Source organism: Rhinichthys klamathensis, unplaced genomic scaffold (genome assembly GCF_029890125.1).
Source record: "Rhinichthys klamathensis goyatoka isolate OS25496 unplaced genomic scaffold, OSU_Roscu_1.1 h1tg000030l_1, whole genome shotgun sequence".
Taxonomy (NCBI): domain Eukaryota; kingdom Metazoa; phylum Chordata; class Actinopteri; order Cypriniformes; family Leuciscidae; genus Rhinichthys; species Rhinichthys klamathensis.
In genome coordinates, this window is record NW_026606580.1 from 2,064,912 (window position 1) to 2,086,627 (window position 21,716).

A 21,716-nucleotide genomic window follows, 5' to 3' on the forward strand; every position below is an offset into this window, starting at 1 on the left:
AATGCAAATGATCATAGCAATACCCTATAAAAGTGTCCATTCCGATGCTTGGGTACTGGGAAGTCTTCGTCCCACACAGGTTGTCCATCGCGGCAAGAGCGGAAGCTGTAAAATCATGGTGGGAGAGTCCACGGACCCCAGGAGGGCTGGAGCTGCTATTTAATCTATTGACATGTTGGGAACAGCTGTTTCACTCTCTTTTTCTCCCCCCTCCATCCCTCCATCGCCTCTCTGATGTGAAACGCACTGGCTGCATACAGACCAGATCTTTACGAGGGGAAGAATGCCTCGCTCTGCCGCCCTGACTAAATCTCAGCATACAGTATATGTGGGCATCTAATGGAGGTGGTGAGAGAAGTGGAATCATAGAGGACAACTGGGAAGGAAACAGCGGAGTAGTATCGAGTGTTGCAGCCGGACAGGTGCAGAGGTCGATGCTTAGGAGATTATATAGGCTGATATCTTAGCCAAATGTGTCCAGAGCAGCCAGACATTGTTTCCAGGCCTGTCTGGAGATGCAGTGGGATTCTTCTGTAATGCAACTCAGCCATGCATACAATTGCATGGTGAACTAAATATCGGCAGACTACCTGCCACACAAATTTGCAATAGAAATATTGGACATATACAATACAAATTTTATTGGCATAGCAAAAACATATACAACAAAAGTTGTGGGTCAGCAAGATTTTTGTTGTTGTTAATCAAAACAAATTGATTCAAAGTGACTATTACATTGTAACATAACATTTTTATTTCAAATAAATGCTGTTCTTTTTAACTTTCCATTCATCAAAGAATCCTGAATAAATTATCACGCTTTTCGCAAAAAATATATAATAATTAAGCAGCACAACTGTTTTCAACAATAAGAAGAAATGTTGAGCACCAAATCAGCATATTAGAATGATTTCTGAAGGATCATGTGACACTGAAGCCTGGTGTAGTGGAATAACATACATTTTAAAATATATTTGTAATAGAAAAGATAGAAACATTTTACAACATTATTGCTTTACTGTATTTTTTACCAAAGCAATGCAGCTTTGGTGAGCATTAGAAACATTTCAAAAAGCTTTGAATAGTAATACACATATTATATAAAATAATCTAATTTATAATAAATTAATTATAATATTTTGACTAATATATATATATATATATACACATAGTATAATGTAAAAGTGCTTCTACTGGCAGCATAGAAGTGAAGTTATATTGCATTTCAACAATTTCAAATAAAAACTCAAACACAATCTTGATCACAGCACAATTTATTAATAATAATTTTTATTTTATTTGTGTCTTACACAAGTCATTGGTACAGTGTGGTCAGATGTGAGTAAACTGAAGGTGCTGAATAAGCAAACGTAGTATCGAACAATGCATGGCTGCATTCAATGATATTCTGCACTGTTACATTCAGTAATGAATCAACAGTAATTCAGTTCTGGGGAGCTCAACTGAGTTGACTGAGTTTATTTGACTAGTTCTGAAATAATAAAGGATCTTTGATGGAGCTGATACCCGAGAGCTCTCCAAAACGATCAGCCTTTTAACATCTAAACTCAAGACTCAAAGGGACGGAGTTTCATGTAGAATAAAGACTTCTGGGCTAGCAGTGAGACTCGGCGGTTTCTTTACTGAATCATTTATTGCTGGAATGAAATATTAACAGACTTAGAAAGAGAAAACTTTGAAAATGTCATTTAGCAAGTAATTAGATGAGGCCAAACTTGGAAATGACTTGCTAGGTGCATTAAACAAACCATTCTCCATTATCCGCATTGAACCAAAATGTCCACAGTAATGGTGATGTTAATTGCAAATTCTAGGCAAAATGTATTTGTGGTCTTTATTTCAGTTAAATCCACTTTGCACATAGACATATCAGCCTACAGAAAGTTCAGTCTATGAGTTTATAGACAACAGGGGGCTGCGTCAAATAAATATGTATATACACACAAATAACAATGATTTGTGTCCAAGTTACCAGAGGGATTTTTTTTAAATCACTGCTATGTATTTACATATACATCAATGTTATTTTTCCCTGAAGGATACTTTTATAACAAATGGAAAGAGGCTATGTCTTCCCCCTCCAAAGTATGGTGTCTCTTTAGCTCCAAGATAACTCATTTTGGGGCCGACAGCAATTATCTATCCAGTACGAATATATATGGCAGAGGATTGTGCTTGCTCTACAGAGCCAGAGACGGCGTGCCGGGAGCTACAGCTGCCTCGTCCTGTGACACGCGGCTCTTCTTGCAGGTGAGGGCCAGCAGCAGCAGCATGGGCAGGTGCCAAAGACTGCAGAAGAACAGCTTGCGGGCGTTCTGCCTGTCACCCCTGCGATAGAACCTGAAGGCCAGGAAGCTGATGTAAAGGTTAATTGGCAGGGAGACTAAGGGGAACGTCCATGTGGTGACGTCCAGCACGGGGGCCAAGGCTGAGAGGCCGATCAGGCCTACGCTGTGGCGCAGGGCCACGCGTTTACAAAGGCCGGGATGGGTGACGGACATCATTCGGTACCCACCCCGCGAGTAGTCCTCTCTCAGGTTCCAGCTCAAGGCATTAAAATGAGGAAACTGCCAAGAGAACAGGAAACCTCCCAGTAAGAGTGCTCCTGCAGAGACAGAGAGAGGAAGAGAAGGAGTGAATAATCAAACAAGATCACACAGATCATTTAAACACCATTGGTGGAGGAAGGGCATGTGTGCAAGCAGGAAATGAGAGTGCGGGGAAAAACTACAACAGTGTTAAAACACTGCGTTCTAACGTCCGAGTTCCTTCACATCCTGCCATGGAGGAAACAAATACCATTCACCTGCATTCAGAAGCTGGCAGAGTGGAAAGGTGACACCGCACAAACAGCGGCCCGTGCAGAGGTAGTGGAGCATGACACGTAGGGCTGCCTTTGTGTGTGTGTGTGTGATCTTAGAAAACACACTTGTAGCTAAATCCTCTGGGAAACAGCGCAGGGCAGCATGACAGAGACCTCAAACACATAGGTCATCTTTTAAAGCTTTGTGTGTTTTTGAACGCTCTCAAACCTGGGGATTTTAAGGAAGAACCTGGTCACGAAAAACTGATAAATTGCTTTGAGAAAACAGAAATGACACCAGAGACTCCAAATATAAGATCAGTGTGTGGTTTTCAGTGTGGGATTATTTTGTAGTTGTTGTACTTTTGTCAATGTAATTTTGTTAAAATACTTTTTCCAATTCACTTTGGAGCCGCTAATGGTGCATTCATTACAATAAATAAATAAATAAAATTAACATGCTGCTATTCTTGCTATAACTTTGAGTTTAAAAAGGGAAAAGATTAACAAATTTACACAGTAGGGCCCTATAATTTCTCTGACGCAAAAAAATGGGGGATAGAATTGCGAAATCCAGTCATAAAAATGTAATTTATTGTATGACACAGAATGTCACAGAAATGGACCAAATTTGGATGAATAAATCAAAAGTAGGGCTGTACAATTAATCATTAATAAGACTATAGTCATGCAAACAGAAAAATAAAAGGTCTTCACTACAACCTGCAGAAATAAAATAATAATACAGTTTATTAAAACATTTTTTTAAGGAATTTCACCACACGATTATTGCAGTTTAAAAGAATGTCTATGATTAGACATTATTTTTGATTATTCAAATTTAATTTAAGTATTAAAACAGAATCAGAATTAGGGGGAAAATAAAACAGGATGGTTGACAAGTTCTCCAGTTGTTTAATGAGGGCAACTAGTCAACAAGGTTTTTTTTTTTACTTTATTAACATTAAAAAAATCACCCCTCTAACACAACCACTAAATATATTAAAGATATAGTTTCACAGAGAGAAAGCTCTAATAAATTAACTGAAATATTAGATTAAAAACAAAATTGAAAGAAGTAATTGTTGTTTCGATCCACTTCATGTTGCAGACTCACCCTAGATGGGGTCAGAACAATATTTAGGTTTGTACATCCTAATATACACAGGCTTGAAAAGGGCACTGAAACGGCACTACTACAAGAGACGCATGGAGTTCTCAAAGCTCTAGGGAAAAACATAAATATGCACATAAACACTTCAGTCGTTCGCTCCTGAGAAAACAGATCGCATGGTTGCCACAACAGCACACTTTTAATAGTTTGCAAAACAGGCCAAAGACCCCCTACTGTCTTCCACAAACACTTGATCCAAGTGCGAGATGTCTTTAAAAAAAATAAAAAAATAATACAGGATGCTGGGTGTATATGTAACTACAACACTCATAAGTGGACAGGGACCTCGGGTCTGGGAGAGGAGTCAGTAAAAGTCAGAAGTGCCATCTGGAACATGAAGTTTCACTTCTCTGGAATGGCTACACAACCCTGAACTGTAATGACAGCACAGAAACTATCAGAAGGAGTGCTTTTAAGACCAAGCACATATCGCAATGTGAGCCTGATAATAAATTACTAACGTTTAGCTCTGTGGCAATAGAGAAAATTTCACATGATGGGGACAATATCATCCATGTCCACAGTGCCATATATGGTGCTATGAGGAAAACCCCACAGCTCTAGAGGTCAAAAAGGGGCTACGAGAATCAGTGAGAGTTGACCTTAAATGAATAGTTCAGCCAAAACAGAGTTTGGTTGCACTGGAAACTGGCATTAATCACATGAATGTGAAAGCAACTCAAACTCAGGGACTTGTTCAGGAAGTAAAGTAACCTGCACATGCATTTTAGTCGATGACGACATCATTAGTTCAACGAAACATATGTAAGATGGATGACATTGGTGATGATTTACCTTGGATACGCGCAGAGAGAGTGCAAAAATGAATGTCTCGCAATCTGCCGTCTCCTCAGAGCCTGTTTGCAAGCAGCAGAAAGAGACCTTCATGTGACGCGCATACAGTAAACCCAAGTGCCGTTCACCCTGCTGTGCATAATAGCACCAAATTAATAAAAAACAATATATTGACCCACATCCAGTTTTCTATAATGCGCCGTGCACGTTTGTAATTACGCAAGAAGAGCGCAAATGCACCAGGGTTCGACAGAATCAATTTGAGTGTAAAACCAGAACAACGCTGTGGGGTCCACCGGGAACAATCGCTCGGACCGTAGCAAACGTGCCCAGTGTGAGAGCCCCCTAAGAGGAAGTATATTTGCTTTATCCAAGTCATTCCAGCAGGAACTGTAGTCACCACTGTATGTGTGCAAGAGGACTCTGTACCTGGATCAAGAGAGCCGGTGGCTGCTGTCCAGCCCATTATAGGTGGGATGGCGCCCACCACGGCACCCACCCAGGTGTTGGTGATGCTGAGGCGTTTCAGAGGAGTGTAGCAGCACGTGTACAGGAAGATGTTCAGAGCGCCCAGGAAGCCCGTCAGGGGATTCAGGCCCAGGGTCAACAGGGTCACACCTGGGATCCCACACGCCAGGGCGAATGACACGGCATGCAGAGGGCTGAGAGAAAGAGAGATGGAAGACACATTCAGAACAACCGAAACACAGTTCCTATGTGGGGTTTAAAGAGATCATATTTTTATTTCCCCTGAGGTCCACTTATAATCTTCCTGAAGGTTGTGGTGTCAAATACAGTAAATTTATTTCTCATAACCAAAAAATAGGGAAATATTTAGCCATTGTGTTAGAAAAACAGAATTCGATCTGGCTCAAATTATGTCTTGCACTTGTAAACAGCAAAACATGTCAACTGTAAAACCTGTCTGATGTCAGTAAGTTTCAATAGAATTTCGGTTTTCATGGTACACTGAACTTTGATTTCAAAAGATCGAGGACTAATGTGATTCCTCATGCAAGACCTTAAAACCATCTTACAGACCTGAAACAACCACCAAAATAAAATAAATGATAAATCAAACCAAAACAATGACGATGCATAAGACAGAGTGGACTGAAAAAGCAGCAGGATTAAAGCTCATGTATAACATTAGTTTCCGAGATAAGCTTTAGTGTGGTTCTATGAGTCACATCAAAACAAAGGCTTGTGGGTCTCTGCAACAGATTAAACCTCTCCTGGCCACAGACGCTATTCTCTGTGCTCCATTGGACAACCACTTCCTCGAAGGTTTATTAAAAGCAGTCAGTTCCAATCCTGCAGAGGCGTCTGGTTCAAATTCACAGCTAACTGCTCCATAAATTAGAGGAGTATTGAGACAGAGACCAAAGCAGAGAGGAAAAGAGGGCAAATTTTCCGCCCAACAGCAGGAGACTCCATTTTAATGTTATTATCATTGTTATGGCTGTTTTATGTGGTGGAGGGGTTTTAAAGTCTATATGAGTCCCATAAGTTAACGGTTGAGATCAGTTGTTTGAGGGATAAGGCTGACTAACGTTAGGAGCAAAGCCACTGGCATTTCCTCCACTACATCAATAAAAATGCTATTCTAATGCACCATAATAACGTAGAAATTTAAAATTTGTTCATTATTGAATTTATCTAGTGTTACAAAGGTTTTGTTCATCTTATGGGCCATTTAAAACAAGGACATGAGTTATTGAAATAGCCATCAGGCCTTGACAATTCAATGTATTTGACGTCATGGTCTCATATGGCAGAAACCCAGGCAAGGCCTAAATCATGACGTCAACAATAACTCTCAGAAAAAAAAGAATCAGTCACTTTAGTCTAGTAAACTGTGGTTATTTACTCACCCTTCATGATGTTCCCAAATGTATATTTTCCTTTATTATGTGTAACAAGCATTTCAGTAAAAAAACGGGTAGTGCTTTGCTGAAAACACCATTAAAAGGTCCATAAAAGTGTGACTGAATCATTATTGACTGAAACGTGTTATGACAGAGGGGAAATTTTGAAGTGAATAAGTCCATTATGGTCTGTTCATCAAGCAAGCTATTGTACGGCTTCAGAAAACTTGGAATATAGCACATCAGTTTCATTATTCGTTTTTGTTCATTTTTTTGCTTCACAGTGCGAATCACTTTCCATTTTCATTTTGTGGAAATAATTTGTGCAAGCATTCAGCATAACTGCTTGTGTCAAAAGAAGAAAAGTCACGCAGGTTTGGAACGTCATGAGGGTGAGTAAATGGTTTTCAGAAATGACATTTTGAGTGAAATATATATATACATATATACAACACACAATTTCAAAAGGAATAATTTAAATTGATCAAAAGTGACAGTAAAGACATCATTTAAAAAAAAAAAAACCTGTTAATATATCCTGTTTAAATAAATGCTGTTCTTTTGAACTTTCGATTCATCAAATAATCCTGAAAAATATATATCACAGTTTTCACAAAAAATATTTAACTGTTTTTTTGTTGTTGTTGTTCTTTTGATAATAAAAGAAATCAGCATATTATAATGATTTCTGAAGGATCATGTGACACTAAACTGAAGTAATGATGCTGAAAATTCAGTTTTGTCATTACAGGAATAAATACATTTTAAAATATATTAAAATAGAAAATGAAATAAAATTCTATATATCTAAAAAAAAAAACTATTTATATATATATACGCAAAAAATACATTTTAAAAAGCCTTCTGATTAATAATAATAATAAAAAAAGAACATACAAAAAGTCCACACAGCGATCTTGCGAAAGAAAGGATTCACAGCTGTGAGATTCTGCTTTTCCTTGTCAAATGCACATCTCTGCCTTCAGGCTTACATCATAAGAATGTGACAGTCACACGCACACAGACATCAAAGAGGACAGTGTCATCTCAAGTCTGGGTAATAACATACTGAGAGGTGTACGAGTGCTTGTGCGGGCGTAAACAGGTTGCGCTAGGAGACATCTAATGCGTGTAATGACACGTTTTGGTGACTACTGTTAGCATTCTGTGCATTTGTGTACGGGTCTAGAGATTCTACAAGAGCTACGATGCATTCCTCCTGTCACTGACAGTCAGACTGGATCTGTGTTCATTGTTGGAGTGACAGAAATAGAGTGCATATGATGGCTGTCAAATCACATCCATCTGCTTTGATATAAATGCTGCTCTTTAATCCACCTGCGTAGACCTCCTACAGCGCGGCTGAATTAGCGTCGTGCTCCTGAGAGGTTAAACCCTACAGTAATTAAGCAGCTCTGGGGGGATGTTTCCAGAAGTTTGAAATAGAGCACCATTTATCAGCTCACCTCTTTATCTTCTGCTCCAAAACGGATTTAGAAAACGAGCCTGGATTTAGGCTGTGAGGAATGTTGTGTTTGAAAGGGAGTCAATTGCACAGCTATACATTTTCCAAACCAAGATAATGCATGACATAACAATTGCCTGCAAACATAAGCTTAAAAAACATCATTTGGAGACGTAGCCTGGTGATTAGTGTGCACACTATTCTCCTCGACTACCTATTACTTCTAGACTATAAATAAATAATAATTGGCAATAAACATTTTCATTTAAAATAATTTCAAATTTGATTTTAATTTTTTAAATGTTTTAATCATTCCTGGTCTTATTGTGCTTACTGTGGTTTATTGGTGCACATTAATCAATTGATTAAATATGTATATATTAATAAATAAATACATACACTATTTATACAAATCTATTTTGTTTATTTATCTGCTCCGCCTCAGACACAACTTTTCTTTTTAGCTGTCAGCTGACAAAAAAGTTGTTTATGTTCCAATCATATCTCGATAGATAAAAAGTCTAATTGATAGGTAGAAATGTCCAATTCCACATTTTTTTCTTCACATTGAACTTCCTCTTTTATTAAAAAATGTCATGTTATAGTATTTAAAATAAAATGTGAAAACAATTTTACAATTACTTTGCATTAAATATTTACCATGCATATAACAGTTGTGCTCAAAAGTTTACATTCACATTGCAGAATACGCAATATGTTCATTATTTTAAGAAAATAAGAGGGATCATACAAAATGCATGTTATTTTTTATTAAGTACTGTCCTGAATAAGATATTTTGCATAAAAGATGTTTACATATACAACAAGAAAAAAAAATAGCTGAATTTATAAAAATGACGCCGTTCAAAACTTTACATACCCTTGATTCTCTATGTCGTTACCTGGATGATCCACGACTGTTTTCTGGACAATTGAGGGACTCAAACACAACTATTAAAAAAGGTTCAAACATTCACTGATGCTCCAGAAGGAAATGTGATGCATTTAAGAGCCGGGGGTGAAAACCTTTTGAATTTGAAGATCAAGGTAAATTGTACTTAATTTCTCATCCGGGGAAACAAGTAAGTATATTCTGTTTCTTCCAAAGGGCAGTACTAAAAGAAAAAAAAAATTATATTTCAAAGAAATAAGAACAATTTGATGATCTTCATCCTGTTCAAAAGTTTTTACCCCCCAGCTCTGGGACTATATGTAAATATCTTTTATGTAAAATATCGTATTCAGGACAGTACTAAAAAATGATGCATTTTGTATGATCCCTCTTATTTTGTTTACATTTTTAACATTTTGCAGATTCTGCAATGTGTATGTAAACTTTTGAGCAATTTTTGAAAAAAACTGTTTGCCTTGACCATCACAATACCATAACATTACTTTTCGCAATTTAAAATAAAAGCATACTAGGGTGTAGAATGAGCCGGAATGGGTTGACAGTTGATAGCGACATTATGAAACCTCTAATGTATCCTGGAGCTGGGCAGCGTCTTCGTTTGAGAGCGTGTGTTTGAGATGCACACACCACAACGGGATAAGCCGGGGTGTTTGGTTTGGGCTGTTTGGATTACTTTGACTGCTCGAGTCATTCATTAGACCCTCACGTCAACAGATCTGCCCCTTTTGTTGTTGGAAAGTGACCCTCGAGGGAGTGAGAGAGGGCAGGGGTCCTGTTCAGTTAAATTCCACTAACACACCCAATTAGTAAGAAGTAATGGCTGTCAAATGTGTTATCACGCTCAAAAACGTGTGTAAAGATGCCTGAGATGGATATAGAATGCTTCCTGATTGTTTAAATTGACAATTTTAATCAGAGCTATAGTGTAGCTGTTCCAGATGTTGAGCTGTTCAACTAATTCTAACTTAAACTTTGAGGAAAAATGGTTGAAATAGTTGTCGGAAACTTAATGGTGGTAATGGAGTCATGTAACCATGGTGTAGTTCGTTTATAGCCTACATTTAGCTTTTAGACTTCTGCTGATTGCACTTAGACATCAAAATTCATTAAATGTGTTTTAAATATCATCATGATAAACTTTTGTTAGTCACAGAGCTTATTTTCTGCAATAATCCAAAAGCCAATGAAAAAAATATTATTGTTTTTTTGTTGAAGGAACCAGGGTGATGCTAATCTCCGGATTGGCCTACAAAATGTCATCACTGCAGCACTCCATTCCTTGTCTTTTAGCCTAATGATATCATGACACTCACAACGATCTGAAAAAAAAAAAAACACAAAACTTCTCTAAAACAGTTTAGCATGCTAGTCTAAAAGCATGAAGAAGTTGCAACTGTAAATGCCTCCACTTTAAAGCACCCAAAGCTAAAACCAAAATAAATTGGGTAACATCACTACTAATCGTCTAGTCTGTTGGTGGATGGATGACCATACTGGACCGTCCTTTGTCAGCAGTGGAGTGAGACGGGAAGAACAGAGAAAGGCACACCTACACACACTTGGATCAGGTTACACAGGACAGGTGCGCGAGCGGTTGGCCAGCGCTACAGATATTAGACAATGGTGTGTCTGATATGGCAGGCTCAGCTATACACAAACACTGGGCTATGAGAACAATGTAGAGAGTAAATGATGTACATAATGAGAGTAAGGAAGCCATTTTATTCTGCAGTGGCTCTTTACACATATCAAGAATGTGTTTCAAAACCGAATGAGCTGCCTACCTTAACAGGTAGGTTGGTTCTAGGTAGGACGCTCACTAATTTTGAAAACTGCCCAAGAGTGAGATGCAGGTTTTGAAGGGTCTTACCTGATCTGTCCTCTGACCAGAGGTCTGTTTTTGGTACGATTCATGTTTGAGTCAAAGGGCACCTCGAAGTACTGTTGGGGGAAAAAATGATGAAAATTAACACAAGGTACATTAACAGCACAAAAAGTCTCTTTAACACACATATACGAAGCATCCTAAATGTAAGTGTGCATATCCCTCTCTTTTCCAGTCTAAATATAACATTGTCATTCTAACATACCTTAGACAGAAGAAACAATTTTATTCAATTTTTTTTTCACAACAATATATATATTTTTTTTTTAAACATCGCCATTACACTAAAGAATAAATCGCAATATTATATTGTGATGACCCAGATATCAAATATTACATAGTGATAGTACTTTTGCAGAGAAAAACTCCTGTATGAAAAATTCTGTATGATTTTTTTTACATGTTTTTGAAAGAACTTTCTTATACTTTTTTGATAAATCTTTAATGAAATGAAAGGTCAAAACAACAGAATTTATCAAAAAATTTAAATATATATATATTTTTTGTAACAATGTAAAAGTCTTTAGTTTTTGACCAATTTAAGTATTAAATTAAAAAAAAATCTTAAATGACCCCTAACTTTTGAAATGGAATAGGCTATATAAAATTGGTTATTGGAGTATTCTAAAACAAATTTAATCAAATTCACGCTGCTGTAGCAAGAGCACAGCTAATAATTGGTTGCACTTTCTCTTTGCAGCATACAAAAAAACCTCAAACACTTTGTGAAGGATTTTCTCTGAAACATCTGCTCAACAAATGCATGAAATTCAAACCCTTAAATGGATCGATATGAATGCATGTGTCTGAGACAGAACGACAGAGGTTGCTTAGGTGCAACAGGGACGATTAAGGTAAAAAAAAACAAGTTGTGTTTTTGTGTTTTATGGCTCCTGCTGGGGAGTCTGCACAAAATTCACTTCGGGAAATCTACAATGTGAGACTAAAACACAAACACATGGGGCATTTAAACCCAGGAACCGGTTATTCAGTCTGTGAGAGACAGCACATGCACCTAATGAAGAAAACAGATAGCTCACTTTTCAACTGAAGAATTTCAGGATCCATTTCTCCTAAAATATGGCCACCATAAAATAACTAATAAACAGATAATCCATTTCTCTTTTCCTCTCTTAATTTACTGTCCATTTGACATCGTAAAAGAGTCCACGCTTAAAAATGTTCTTGTGGTAGGTAATACATTTTACACAGATTACATTTATATTTTGTTAGATACCTCAGAGAACGGGACCGTACCACTGCGGAGGACAACGGGGGGGAAATACATAATTATCTGTGACGGTGCGTGTCTGTTTGGCCTTTCTAAGCGTCCCCTCGAGTTTAAAGAGGAACCCTGCTAGTGCTATTTGCAACAAATAATAACATACATCAATTACATGAGACTTCATGCATTTTTACATAAGGATAAGGACAAAAAAAAAGAAAAAAGAACTTCATATTTAGACTAATGTAGGACAAACAGACAGGTCAATAAAACATCTCAAGGAGGTAAAAAAACGGACTCTTTGACAAACGTGTCTAAAAGCAGTCACAGAAGATTGATGCTTTTTCATTTTGTTTCAGCTATTTTTGGCAGCGTTTTCAAACTCGGACCAATGTCATCCAAAGTGATAAAGTAGCCTGATACAGTCCAGAGGAAGTTGAAGCCCAAAGTGTGTTGTATAAAGTTGAGTGGAGGGTCTGCTGAGTCTCAAATTTATTCTCTCGGCCGTTAGTGTTATTGCACCCGAGATCCCGAACGGGGCAGGGCACAGATGTGGCCGTAGCTCAGGTCCCTGCAGTTTTAGGACCGAGGTGTTAATTCTATTTCCTGGGTCAGGAAGTGCGTCAGATGGTCGCCACAGAGAGAACTGGAGCAAATTTAGTCTCTGAAGTATTAGCCGGATGCTAACACGATTGTTGCGGAGTGTATCTTGGCTACGACTGCACATTTTAGACGTGAGATTTCAAAAGTCTTGTTAACCTGCAAAAGGACAAAGTTTACATTAAAAGACTCCCAATAGTCAGTATAAATGCAGTCTGGGACTGAACACTAGCTTTGGAGCAATCACAAGAGTAAGCAAACTGACTAAATGTATTCTGCGATACTGAAAAAGCAACCAGGGTTTTGAGAGTTCAAGATGTTTTCGGTGCCTGTCAGAAACACTTAGCTCTCAGGCTTTGTCTTATTTCAGTCTATCTTCATACATTTTCCCCCTCTCAGACTGGTACATCATCTGGTTCACATCAACACCTCTTCAGTACACTTATTGCTGGTGAAGAACATGCTTTTTAAAAAAGAAAAGCGAGTACAAGTGTTAATGAATATGAAGTGCATGAGATTACGGGCTGTCAAATCTACATAACTAAAGTCCTGTATAATAAGTTATTTTATTGTTTCTTCTGTGGATCTGTGCATATCAGAATGTTACCATAAGTTAAACAATGACTAAGGATTCATATTGTTGTGTTATTAAAGAGATTAAAGACACTGTAAGAGTAAATCTGATTTCAGTTTCAGAAGCACAATAAATATACACACTGTTCAAAACTTTGGGGTCGGTAAGATGTTTTTATGCTCACCAAGGTTGCCTTTATTTGGTCAAGGACTACAGAAAATAAACAGTAATAGTGTGATATATTATTACAATGTAAAATAAAATAACTCAACTAAAATGTAAAATAACTGTGCTCTAATTTCAGCATCATTACTCCAGTCTTTAGTGTCACATTATCCGTCAGAAATCATACTAATATGTTGCTTTGGTGCTCAAGAAACATTTCTTATTATCAAAGTTGAAAACCATGTTGTTGTTTTTTCGGGACTCTTTGATGAATAGAAAGCTCAAAAGAACAGCATTTCTTTGAAATAGAAATCGTTTGAAACATTTTAAATAACTTTACTGTCACTTTTGATTGATTTAGGCCCCATCCACACTACTGCGTTTTAGTTTAGAAACGGATAATTAAAACGAATACGATCTCCGTCCACACCAGCGTTTTAGGTACGTTTCAGAATTGATCTCCGTCCACATTAAAACGACTGAAAACGCGGATCACGTGACCATTCACTAACACTGGGCATGTGCGTGCCAGTGTAAACACAACTTCATTGATAAAAGTATCCCACCATGCTCTGGGTTAACTCCAAACCGACGCTCCATGTACGGTCAACGCCGCCGCTGCACACGGGAATTGTCACAGATCGCTCGAATAATAGCTTGACTCCGGCACATGTAGGCAGTTATAGCGTTGTAAAATGCAGAATTTACTTGTACAACAGCTGCTAGCAAAGATATACGCCATGACTGATGACACCCAATCATAGAGCCGAGCGTGAGCCTCTACTACGTCATCGTTTCTAAAGTCCTCCGTCTTGACCCGTCTACACTAAAACGCCCTCCGGAAGATTCAAAACGAAAAACGGATCGGCAGCGTTTCTAAACTTCTCCGTTTTGGGTCTCCGTTTTTGCCGTTTTAGTGTGGACGGGAGGTGCAAACGTAGCAAAAGGTCTCCGTTTTTAAACGAAAACGCAGTAGTGTGGACGGGGCCTTAATGTGCAATTTAAAGTTTTTTTTTTTTCTACTGTCCTTAAACTTTTGAAGGGTACATTTGGGTTGCATATAAAAAAAATAAGAAGAATGCAAATTAGGGCAGATAGACTGCCAGGGAGAGCACCAATCAATGATTCTTTGGACAAAGAAGGCCATCTGAGAGGTCAAAGAAGTGGACATAAGAGCAGGAAGGCAGAGGGCAGAGAACTAATGTCAAAGTACAGGCAATTTTGTCTGACTATGTGATCAGAGGCCAGATCATGGCAGTGGCTGCCAATTTCTGCTTCTAAAATCTGAAAATGGCAAATATCAATTTAGTGAAAGAACATTAATGTACAGAATTTAAAATTCAAACTTTACACTAGGGATATAGGCCAAATAATTAGTCTTTACTGCACAGCGATTTGTTACAGCAAAATTCCAGTGTATTCCGTGGGTGTATAAAGGAACCGTTGCATTTAATCCTCATTCCGTTATCCTTATGGAGTCTCAGTATATTTATAAAATTGCTACATCAGCACGAGAGCGATACTGCAGAGTTCACTGTACTCGCAGTGACAGGGCTCTGGGTTCACTCACAGTGAAAAGCACTGTGACTGCAGCAGCGTGGCAGGACAAAGTAACACACACAGCAAACAAATGCTGCCTGGACTATGAGACTGTACTAACTAATGCTGGTGATGAGAAACTTACTGTAACAGTGACAAGTGTTTACTGAAGGGAAGTGCATCCGAGGGCAAACACACTTACATAAGCATGCAAACAAACACACAAAATCCAGCCTAAATATTCTCACGGAGAGAAACACACGTGCTTGGAGCCCGAGTAAATACACACTTATAACGCAGCTGCTGTATATGAGAAAGACGTCGGCGTTGATCAGTAGAAATTGGTCAAAGTAAACACCACCTGCTCAAACACCTACTCAGCAAGCTCAACTTTTTTCCTCCACCTTTGCAAACAAAAAGTACAATCCCAATTCTCAATCAGCGCTGTGTACATTGTAAGTACATGCATTCAAAGATAATTCCTCATGCTGTCAAAGTCCAGGTGCAGAACCAGAGTTCAGGAGTTGATGAGGTAATACTCTATCGATTTAACTAAATTACCTGACAAATTTCTAAAGAACAGCAGCAGAAAGCTTCAGCTGCAAATCATCTCAAGTCCTTTTGAAAGAGAAATTCCTCTTTAGTTACAGCGACCGTTGAATCATTGTGGTTCAAGTTCAACTTGAGCTACGTGAGTTTTGCCAGGAACCTGCAGAAACTGTTCGCCAGACCACTATGCTCAGCCATGTAGTAATTATACAGAGTGCCTGCAATATGATTATGCTTTAAAAGGTGCATGACTGGATCACAGTCAGCTGCATTACAATTATGAACTGCATTTCCTATTTTTTTTGGAGAACAAAACCTCTGAATTTGTCATTTATGATTACAATTATTCGACAAGTCAACTGCATGGACTGAATCTTACCTTCCTGACACATCTGAAGAACTAATGAAAATGAATGAATCCTACAGACAGGGATGTTTATGATGCTTTGGACATTTGTTTTTAATCGTCAAGATGCCTTCACTTCAAAGTTCAAACCTCTGAATAATGGTTTCATTACTCATGAACTTATGAGAATCGAAAACATATATTTAGGATGATCTCAATATGAGTACAAAGCTAACGGAAACACATTTTAACAATCTTAAATTGTGTTTATAATATCCAAATCAGGACAAGGTCAACCATTACGGTAACATTCACAGTTAAAATCGAGTAACAGCGAGTTTTTGCGTAGTTGAGTTACGATATTCATATTTGGCATATTCCAGTAAGATAAATTATTTTATTTTGCAATGACTAATAAATGGCCAAAATAATTAAAATTCTGATTTTTTTTGTAAAAAATAAATAAATAAATACTCTAAAATAAAATATTTACATAGTTACTAGTTACATGAAAAACAGATTTTCATTTTGAGATCTGTGAAAAATTACATTTAACCATGTTATTAAATCATTAGTGTTTTTTAAAGGGTGCTAGATGATGTTTTAAAAGCAATATAAATGTTAAAAAGTGGAAATGAGCATGTACATTTTAATATCCAATACCAACGATAAAAAAAAAAAACTTAACATTGGCAGATATGGTGGTGGTATATTGTGCATCCTCATTTTGGGATAGCATGCACAAAAGACAATAAACATTTATTAAATACGACCAATTTTATTTTTAAAATGACTTAAAGTTTGAACAGAAAAGTAATAAACAAGTAACAAGTAACAAGTAACAAGTAACAAAGTTGACAATCATCTAGATTCAGATATCTAGCAATGCAACTATGGAGTCCATTGAGTCTAGGCTCATCCTGAGTCCTATTTAATATCCCTACTCCCTGCTATCTCCACACACAAGATCAAGGATGCAGGTCCTTCTCTCCCAGCCTGGTATCCGAGCTGTGATCATTTGGCCTCTCCAGCTTGGAGCACTGCAAGAAACCTGGCAGTAAGTCAGCTGGCACAGCGACAGGCTTGATTAACGGCCCGTGCAAAGCAGAGTTGAGTGCTAAACTGTCCACATGCTAATCAGCCAATTATGAATGTTCTGCTCTACACTAGCGCTACCTCAGTGCAAATCAATGTATTTAGTTCTTTTGCCAGTGGGCAAAATAGGATAGGGAGGCTGGGAATGCTTAGGGATGCTGTCCTGAAGAAGAAAGGATAAAACAGCATTCGGAAATCTATGCATCATTAGTTTAACCAGACAAAGACTTGCGTTTTGGTCATGTTAGCCACTCACACCCAGGAAAAGGCGCCATGATCTGAACTGTAGCCCTTCTTTTTCCAAAGGATCTTGTTTGGTTACAGCACTACCATTCTCAGATGTTTTTGCAACGTTTCTTCCAATTATTACGACAACATTAAAAGGTATTTCATGACGATGACATAAGATGGATGAGTGCTGTCGAGGTCAGTTGAGAGTTGGAGACGGAGGCTAAGCCAGTGGTTCTAGAAGCCGAGAACCTCCTGTGGGAATGACAAGCTAGTTCATCATCTTTGGCCCAGTGTCAGTTCACACAACCCAGACCATCACTAAGGTGAGCCCGAAGTTCACCGTCATGATCCCACACCACAGCACCTCCCACTGCGATGGGGCTTCAAGTTAACGAGAAAGAGCTCAAATGGCTGATGATACTGGTTGCGGTGAAATAAGACAACTGTGATGGATTGAAATTTAAACAACTTCATTATTGGTCATGTATTTTGTGCTACAACAAAAACAACAAGGCCTCCCTGAAAAAAAATGAGGCAATTATAAGTTAATCAAGTCATTTAAAACCAAGCCAAAACAAGCCTTTCCTCAAAAGATCTGGCACATAAGGAACAATCAAAATAATAACTGGCCAAAAATTTTAGGCGGCTTTTTTAAATTTGGTGATTTGAGCAATTTTTGAGAGTCAAGCCAAGTTCCTTGTTCATGATGTTAAATGAAGAAACTTCCCTGAAGTAACAGCTTTGCGTAGGCATGTTTATGAACAGAGCCTTCTACTAAGAACCCTCATTTATCATGACCCTGATAATCAAAGCTCAATTTAAGTCTCTGGCAAACTAAACAAAGACACATTTGAGTCATACAATTATTTTAGCTGAGGACGCAAACATACTCAATACGCCAAAAGCCCACGTTTCGCTTTGATAGGACCGGCTAGCCATACGCGTGATTTACCTGTGATATATTGGTTAAGATTAAATGTTGACATTCCCAGATTACCATTAAGACCATGAACTGTTTGTGCAACTGAGTCGTTTAATATCAGCATCTGTGAGGACGTCAAGCAAGCATGTGTTTATACAAGAACGCATGAGTGTGTGTTTAGATTATATCTGGTGCTTCCAGCTGTGTATGACAGCAGAAGGCACATGAGAAAAGCGGATCTTGCAAATGCACGCTTACTAAGTGTTTACATACAGACTTACAGTTTATGTCTTATAAAGGTTGAACTCCATTTTCTAGCGCCCCAATTCCATTGTGTTGACTTTGTCGCCATCAACAACCTGTGGCAAAAATGCACTTTTCCTCTAAACATTCTTGCCAACAGACATCCAAGTTTACTTCTCAAGAGGCTGGCTCACTTCAGATGGACACGGTTTGCTTGAACTTTCAACATTCCACCTCAACATAAGTTAACAAAGATGTGACATAAGACTAAACATTCTTCATTAAGCCATCTCAGCAATGGACATCTGAAAGAATTGGTTTTCTTATCAAAATGTTCATGTCAGCACCCTCTCCCATCTACATGATCCGTGAGGCAGGGATGTTAGATTTTGAGCAAAGAGATTTTGTGCGAGACAAATATTCAAGTATAACACGCAAAGCATACACACATTCCTAGTGCTATTTCACCTATAGAACCCTTTTCAATGTCTAATCTGCCTGTTTTATTCTCTTTTCTTTATCAGCAGTTTGCGGTAAGTGCTTAGACATGTCTGGACATGGGTCATAAGATCTGTTTTCTCTACTGCAACTGCATCTATCTTTCTGTAAAACCACAGGCTGCCGTTAACACCAAGACCCCAAAACAGTGTTTGCATTCCATAATTAGGACTCTTTTTCACATCCCAACAAAGTTTTAAACTTCTAAAATAATCCCTGGCGAAGGTATCTAATGTGGATGCACTGATATTAAAATTCTGGTCAAAACAGATTCTATTTTATCTAAAAAATAAATATAAATAACTGTAAAATAACACTATAAAAATTCATGCAAAAAACTCAACTTAATCATTTTAAATACGGTAAGTTAGGTTCAATTAAAAAATAGAATAAGTTCAATTATTAAATAAATACATAATTATTAAAATAAATAAATAGAAGACGCACCAATATCAACATAATGAGCATTACATTAAAATTATATAAATATGTATAACATATAAAATACTGACCAATACATTGTGAATCACTAGTATCCAAGATATCCAGCACACTGAATTTACTAGTTACACTATAATTGGCTGGGATAGGATGACAGCTGAGCTGCTCAAGACGGCAATTCCAATCTGATTTAATGCATGTAGACACTGCAAGTAGACAAGAACATGTTGAAGACCAAATAATGAGAGAAGAACATATGTATTCTGTCAAAACTGGTCTGTACCAAGTAAATATCCAAGAAACTGGAGGTCTAGACATGGAGGATAGTCTTGAAGGGCTCTAGCTCCAACAAACTTGGATTTGATCACGATCCTCTCCAGCATTAAAGTTGGTAATTACAAAGCAGACACTAATTGTGGTTTTTCAAACCCATATGACAGGGTGCCGAGCAGCAGCATCCATAGAAACCAACCCTGTTATTAGCCCGAAGGCTTCTGACAGATGGGGCATGGATTGAGTTAAAGATGCAAGTCTTGTTTTAATGGGGGCCTCAGATTAACCTCTGTATATATAAAAAAAGAAAAAAGAAAAGAAAAAGGCCGCTCATCTATTCGGACCCATTCTGAAACCATCAAGGCACCATTGGAGAAGCATTTGAATTATTCATGCCTGAAGAACGGTGCCTTATATACTAACAGATGGAAGCAGGATGGTTTTGAAGAGCTTGACTACGTGCAAAGTTCCTGTCAACCTCTGTCTGCTCTCTCTTCATGCCTTTGGCCCTTGAGACCCTTTCCGCTCTTCTTCTCATCCCCTAGTCAAGCTTGTCGAAAGTAATGTCAGACTGTTAGCTCTGCTGTCAAGTCCTCTGAGTAAGTTATCAACCATCTGTCGCCATTAAAAGAAGCAAAATGGTTCCTGTCAGAGAAAACAGATTAGCAGGGATGACAGAATGACGCTTCGCTATGGAACGATAGAGGGAAACGGGACCCGCCATAGGACAGTGGAGAGTAAGAATCAAAGAAAGATGTGAAAAATGGTCAATATGGCGTATGAAAGAAATCAGCAGAGAGGATGCTAGGTGGCATTGCGTATCACCCACACGTTCTGAGGTTAGCCACCTTTGGGCTTATTTTGGGACTCAATTAATAGGTCTGGTGGTTAATTTATCCTCCATAAACCTCAAAAGCTCAGCCACACACAGGATATGGTTAATCTGCTAATCATAAGCAGAACTAGGGCTGGGTGTCAATACCAATACCTTGACTTCGATACCGGTTCCTGAACGATACTTTTTTCGATACCAATTTTATGAAATTCGTTTTAACAAGATTACATTACATATTACCTAAAAAAAAAAAACTTGATTTCAGTTTTTTTTACAGAATCAATTACTCATTTAGGCCACTGGGGGCGGAATCTTTGCCTCACGCTCAAGCGCACGCTTAAAGCTTGCCGCAAAGCACTGGCAAAAGCAGCCTAATGATTATGAATGTGTCGAAAAAAAAAAACCAAGGAGACATTTAAATTGTTTATTATTAAACTGGTGTTTTCTGAGTCAGTGTTGGCTGCAAAAATAAAGTTGACGTTGCTGACTTGTCATCTCCACCATATAGAGAGAAATGTACCCTTCATTTGGATAACATGATCAGAGTATTTGTTATCGATTCGAAATGGTTTGCTTAAATATAGATATTTCAAGCTTTCTATATGCCTATTTCTCATGTCTTCGAGGCAAATAGCCTATTTCGGTTAATTTGTGACGTGCTCCAGTTTTTCTTGCAGTCAAAGACGGAGCAACTTTCTGCTCTTAAGTTTATTCCGTGCACTGTCAGGTGATTCATCAGATTTGTCATGAACGCCGTTCTTGGAAGCAATTATCTTGTCGCAAATATTTATAATAACTTTTCCACATCTATGGGGGTTGGGACGCTTACACACTACAGCCTCACATGTGAGCCACGTCTATGGATGTAACCGGCGTAAACTAGTGTTTTTCCTTGATTCCTCGCGACAGCCAATCATGCTGCATGCTTATTGGCTCACTGACGTTGATGAGATTAATCCCTTAGGTATCAAATTTTGGTACCGAATGACTAGATATTTTTTGATACTCTATGGTATAGAGGAAATTTGGTCGGTGCCTAAAATTGAACTCGATACCCAGCCCTAAGCATAACTGGCATCATAATCTCAATTATGATGCCTGGTTAGCCAACTGATGCAAACTACAAACCTGGACCTGGACTACAAATTCCAGCCTTGTAATCCAGCCTTGTAGTCCTTGAATTTCCTGTAATCTGATGAAATGATCTAATATTCATCAAACAGGCTTTTTAAAAATGAAAATAGTACACCACTGTC

The 21,716-nt window shown here is 38.0% G+C and overlaps 1 protein-coding gene across 1 annotated transcript in view; it reads right to left on the reverse strand.

The window, feature by feature from the left end:
- Nucleotides 1-1,256: 1,256 nt before the first annotated feature.
- Nucleotides 1,257-21,716, reverse strand: part of LOC130080142 (protoheme IX farnesyltransferase, mitochondrial) — a 40,762-nt gene continuing 20,302 nt past the window's right edge. The window contains exons 5-7 of the mRNA XM_056245442.1: nucleotides 10,910-10,980; nucleotides 5,223-5,455; nucleotides 1,257-2,626 (exon numbers count right to left, since the gene is read on the reverse strand). Coding sequence (XP_056101417.1) covers nucleotides 2,202-2,626; nucleotides 5,223-5,455; nucleotides 10,910-10,980 — 729 coding nt within the window. The 3' untranslated portion in view covers nucleotides 1,257-2,201. The remainder of the gene's footprint in view (nucleotides 2,627-5,222; nucleotides 5,456-10,909; nucleotides 10,981-21,716) is intronic.